A 5,988-nucleotide genomic window follows, 5' to 3' on the forward strand; every position below is an offset into this window, starting at 1 on the left:
CTACTATATATACCCAAGATAGCTAGTTGATAGTGTGACGATGCTCCAGTGATCTCCCAACCCTCACGAGCTTCCGAGCACTATAAGACAGGGAAAAATAAAAGGAGTAAGCATCACATGCTTAGTAAGTTCGTATAACGAAAATTAAACTTACCAATCTTAATTATTAAATCTAAACATACAATTTCATGTTTCCATCCATTTGGCTAAATTTGCCTAAGCACATACATATCGTTTAATAGGATTAGTAGTCCAGGTTAAATCCTTTATATAACATATGCTCAGGGGAGCTCAATTAGGATTACCAGTCTAGGCTAAAACCTAATTATAACGTATGCTCAAGAGGTATTACATCAAGATTACCCATTCGAGCTAAATTCTTTTTATAACAAGGTCAATGGGATTACTTGTCTGAGCTGAATCCCGTCCACAACAAATGCAGGACCTTATCCATTTTAGGAAAGCGCATATATTCTCCGGAATTCAACATTCAATCGGGACTAACCCCTTTATCATCATTTCATGCACATATAAAATTTCCATCATAACATACATATAAGGCACATTATATAAATCACATTACATACAATGTAACATTCAATTAACATAACTGCATACCCGATTAAGTTACACGAACTTACCTCGACACTTGTTCGCGTAAAAGTCTACTAATCCGAATTCTTTTTTTCCTCGATCTAGCCTCGAGTTTGTGTTTTTTGGATCTATATAATTGAATTTTATCATCAATTTCATACATTTCATACTTAAACAGACTCAATTTACGTCCTAGGCAAAATTACCATTTTGCCCCTAACTTTTCCAAAAATTCCATTTTTATCCCTAGGCTCGGAAAATGAAACTTGTGCAAATTACTCCATATTCCAAGCCTAACCAGCCCCATTAAAAATTTTCCAGCACATGTATTCATAAAATTTTAGAATTTTACAACTTTTCATTTTAGTCCCTAAACCATGTTTTCATCAAAAATCACTTTGTAAAAGTTTTTTTATCTATCAATAACCTTTCATTTTCTACCATAAATTTCTAATTTCCAGCATAACACATCCATGACCCATTTTCATACCTTAATAAATTTTCAAATTAATCCCTCAAATAGAGAGATTAAGCTATTCAGTTTCAGAAATACCAAAATTACTAAAAATGGGACAAGAGAACTTACCCAATTAGGCCTTGAAAGTTTCTTTTCTCTCTCCTAGAGTTTCCATGTGTTTTAGGTTAAAGATGATGAAAATAAGATGATTTCTAGGTGAAGAAGTTGCTGTTGAATTTTAAAGGGTGTTAAAATGCTCCTTAAAACTCCTTAATTGATGTATGAAACCTCCCTTGTAACAGCTCCTTCCTTCATAACAAAAAAAAAAACACTTGAAAAGTCACTTCCATTAAGTTGTAACAGCCTTGAAATGTAACGATTGTAAGATGAAGGGACACCTGCAATAAACACATTAAAATGAACTATATTAAACACAATTAATCACTAATTAAACTCAATCACATTAAATACTTGACTTCAATAAATGAACTAGAAACAACAGCATCAATTAATGCAGCAACTAGTTTAATTAAAAAAAGCAAAATTAAATAAACTTGAAATCATGCTTCAATAAATTATCCTAGTAACCAGATTAATTAAATAAGCTTCTTATTAAATGAAGTTCAATAAAAACCCAAATAAATAAACTAAGATAAGTTGAATTAAAACCAACAACTTATTTATTAAACTTAAGATGAGTTTATTAAAATTTAAATTCTACTTGCAATAAATTGTAAGTAACACCTATAAGGTTCATCCATGCATGATTAATGGGTTCGACTCTTGTTCTTCCCAAACTCGTTCCACGTAGCTTGCCAATGTGTCTTTAAATTTCTTAACTCGTGACCTAGTAATAGGCCCTTGTGGCAGCTCAATGGATTTGGTAGAGACATCCCGAGCTAAGGTCGTATCATTCCCCCTCTTGAAATTGACTTGTCCTCAAGTCAGAATCTGCATCAAAAGGAGACAAATCAGCAACATTAAAGCTTGCACTAACATTATACTCAACCGGTAAGTCAAATCGTTATGAATTTTCATTGATCCGTTCAATAACTTGGAATGGACCATCTCCTCATGGTAACAAAATAGATCGTCGTTGAGCTGGAAACCATTCTTTCCTCATATGAACCCAGACCCAATCATCGGGTTCAAAGATAACCCATTTTCTTCCTTTGTTCGCCCTTTGAACTTAACTCTCAGTTCGGGCTTTAATATTAGCTCGCACTTTTTGATGGAGCTACTTGACGTATTTGACCTTTTTCTTAGCATCCACATGCACAAAATGATTGTTAGGCAATGGCAATAAATCTAGGGGAGTTAATAGATTAAATTCATAAACTACTTCAAAGGGAGAAAACTTAGTAGCAATATGAACGGAGCGATTGTAAGCAAATAAGATGTGAGGTAAACATTCTTCCCACGACTTTAGATTTTTACGAATGATGGCACGCAACAAAGTAGTTAATACTCGATTTACCATCTCCGTTTGTCCATCCATTGGAGGATGACAAGTGGTCGAAATTAATAGCTTCATTCTGAGCTTTCCCTACAATGATCTCCAAAAGTGGCTTAAAAACTTTGCATCGCGATCGGACACAATCGTTCTTGGAATTCCATGTAAACAAAAAACTTCCCTAAAGAAGAGATTATCTACATGAACAACATCAGTCTTGGCACATGCAATAAAATGAGACATTCTCGAAAATCTATCAACTACCACATATATAGAGTCTTTGCCCGTTTTGTTTTTGGTAATCCAAGGACAAAGTTCATGGATACATCTGTCTAAGGGAATTTAGGTATGGGTAGCGACATATACAAACCATGAGGTTGAATTTTGGACTTAGCTCGTTTACAGGTCACACAACGCTCACAGACACGTGCAGCATCTCTTCGTATTCGCGGCCAATAAAAATGTTTTTATAGAGTTGATAGTGTCTTGCTTATACCAAAGTGTCCTATGAGGCCTCCACTATGTGCTTCTTGCATAAGCAATTCTCGAATAGATCCTTATGGTATGCATAACTTGCCTTCCTTAAAAAGGAAGCCCTCATACCTATAAAATTTGTCAAAAGATCCATTTTCACAAGCAGCAAAGATATTACCAAAGTCATTATCATTAACGTACAATTCTTTCAAATAAGAAAACCAAGAAGCTTAGAATCAAGATAAGACAATAAAGTGTACCTCCTTGATAGGGCGTCAGTCACAATGTTTTCTTTACCTTTCTTATACTTGATGACATATGGAAAGGATTCAAGATATTCAATTCACTTTGCATGACACTTGTTTAACTTTTGTTGACCCTTAATGTGCTTTAAGGCTTCATGATCAGAGTGAATCATGAACTCCTTCAGCCACAAGTAATGTTGCCACGTCTCGAGAGATCGAATTAAGGCATACATTTCCTTATCATACATGAGATAATTGAGAACAACCCTGCTTATCTTCTCACTAAAATACGCCACCGGTCTTCTATCTTAGGTTAGCACAGCCCCAATTCCTACACCTGAAGCATCACATTCGATTTTAAAGGTTTTAGTAAAATGAGGAAGTGCTAATACAGGCGCTTGGACAGGGCATTGTTTAATTTTATTAAATGAATTTTCTTGCTCATTTGTCCAATAAAATGCCAAATTTTTCTTAATAACACTTGTCAATGGCACATCAATTGTACTAAAGTTAGGTATGAAACGTTGATAAAAACTAGCCAACCCATGAAAGCTTCGGATTTGGCTTCGAACTTTCTCTTGATCAACTTCCAACCCTTTGGAACTCATCACAAAACCTAGGAACATAACTTTGTTAGTACAAAATGAACACTTTTTAAGCTTTTCATAGAGTAACTCCTATCCCAATGTTTCTAACACCTCTCGCAAATGTTGAACGTGCTCTTCCAATGACTTACTGTATATCAAGATATCATCAAAATAAACTACACAGAATTTTCCAGTATAAGCACGCAACACATGGTTCATTAATCGCATAAAAGTACTAGATGCGTTCGTCAGACCAAATGGCATTACCAACCATTCGTACAAACCATGTTTGGTCTTGAAGGCAGTCTTCCATTCATCGCCTTCTCGCATATGGATTTGATGGTAGCCACTACTAAAACCGATCTTCGTGAATATATTGGCACCACTGAAGTCATCGAGCATATCATTGAGACGAGAAATCAGATGTCTATATTTGACAATGATCTTGTTGATAGCACGACAGTCAACGCACATTCGCCACGAACCATCTTTTTTAGGCAGAAGTAGAACCAACGCTGCACAAGGACTGAGACTCTCTCGGATGTAACCCTTATCCATAAGTTCAACAACTTGTTTTTGCAATTCCTTGGTTTCTTCCGGGTTACTTCAATAAGCAGATTGATTAGGAAGTGCGGCTCCAGGTACTAGATCAATTTGGTGCTCGATGCCTCGAATAGGAGGCAATCCACTTGGCACTTCTTCCTAGAAAACGTCCTCAAATTCCTGTAAAATAGACAACATATAATAAGGTAGATCGTACGGTAACTCGTTAGTGTTTAACAAAATTTCTTTGTACATAAGTACAAATATAGGTTGCCTCAAAGTTAAAGCTCTTCGAACATCACTCGCTCTCATAAACACACTTATTTTCCCACTTTCTTTTTCTTCTCCATTTTTTTCTTTTCTTGCTTCCTCTTCAGTCTCTTTTGAAATTTTACCTCTAGCTCTCTCATTTTTCTTTTCTTTTTCTCGTATTTGTCCCACAGATGTTTTGAGTTTGAGTTGGTCCTCGTATACTTGCTTCGGGGTTAATGGTGTAAGTGTCACATTCTTGCCACAATGCTTAAAGGTATATCTATTAGTATAGCCATCATGAACCACTCTCCAATCGAATTGACATGATCGTCCTAACAGCAAATGGTCTGCGTGCATTGGCACCACATCGCATAGAACTTTATTGGAGTATTTTTCAATGCTGAAAGAAACTAGTACTTGTTTCATGACTTTGAGCTCACCACCATCCTTGAGCCATTAAAGCTTGTACGGGTTTGGATGTTTGTTGGTCGCCAGTCCTAATTTTTCCACCATGAGAGTACTCGCAACATTTGTGCAACTTCCACTATCTATGATAATGCTACAAACTTTCCCTTAGATTTGGCATCTCGAATGGAAAATATCCCCTCGTTGTTGCTCGTTCTCCACTCCTTGTAGACTTAAACTTCATTTGACTACAAGCAACTCACCTTCGATAGGGTGTTCCAAATCCTCTTCTTCGTCAGAATTCAATTAGGGCTCATCTTCCTCTTCATCCCCTGTTTCAATTTCACCATCAGCACGCAACACCATAGTGCTCCTGTTTGGGCACGGACTTGCAATATGTCCTCTTTCGAGACATTTAAAGCATTTAATATCTCTAGAACAGTTGGGTGAACTCTTGATAGCTTTGCCTTTACTTGATTCGGCCAAAGGCTTATTTGTCTTAGGCAACACCGTGGACTCCTTCGGTCGGTTTGATGGAAAGCTTTTACTTACACCTTGTCCGCATCTTGAAGAATTTGCAGTGGAGTAGCCTCGGGTAGCACCCTTACACTCCATTTGTTTTTCCACTTTGATGGCCATGTGTACCATGTCCACCACCTAGAAAACGAGCCATAGTTGCTTTGCGGTCTTCTTGTACATCTGCACGAATCATCGCCACCTCCATCTCCTTATAATATTTTTCTATGCTCTTAGTTCCTGAGTAAGATTTTGAAGTTTCTAATGAAGCTCCCGATGATAATACGAAGGAATAAATCACCGTCGCATTGCAGCTTTCATTTCAACCTAAGTATTAATAGGCCTTTCTCTGTTATGCCTTCGACTAGTGGTGAATTGATCCCACCAGATCATCGCATAATCGGAAAACTCGATTGCAGCTAGTTTGACCTTCTCACTCTCAGAATAGTTATGGCATTCAAA

General features: G+C 36.8%; 1 protein-coding gene across 1 annotated transcript; it reads right to left on the reverse strand.

The window, feature by feature from the left end:
- Positions 1–4,416: 4,416 nt before the first annotated feature.
- On the reverse strand, positions 4,417–5,031 carry LOC107937134 (uncharacterized). Its single transcript, XM_016869956.1, has 2 exons — positions 4,615–5,031; positions 4,417–4,512 (listed from the first exon to the last, which is right to left on the reverse strand). The coding sequence occupies exons 1-2, from the start codon at positions 5,029–5,031 to the stop codon at positions 4,417–4,419; spliced, it is 513 nt and encodes a 170-aa protein (XP_016725445.1).
- Between the last annotated feature and the right edge of the window lie 957 nt (positions 5,032–5,988).

The sequence above is a fragment of the Gossypium hirsutum genome, chromosome A01 (genome assembly GCF_007990345.1).
Source record: "Gossypium hirsutum isolate 1008001.06 chromosome A01, Gossypium_hirsutum_v2.1, whole genome shotgun sequence".
Classification (NCBI taxonomy): Eukaryota; Viridiplantae; Streptophyta; class Magnoliopsida; order Malvales; family Malvaceae; genus Gossypium; species Gossypium hirsutum.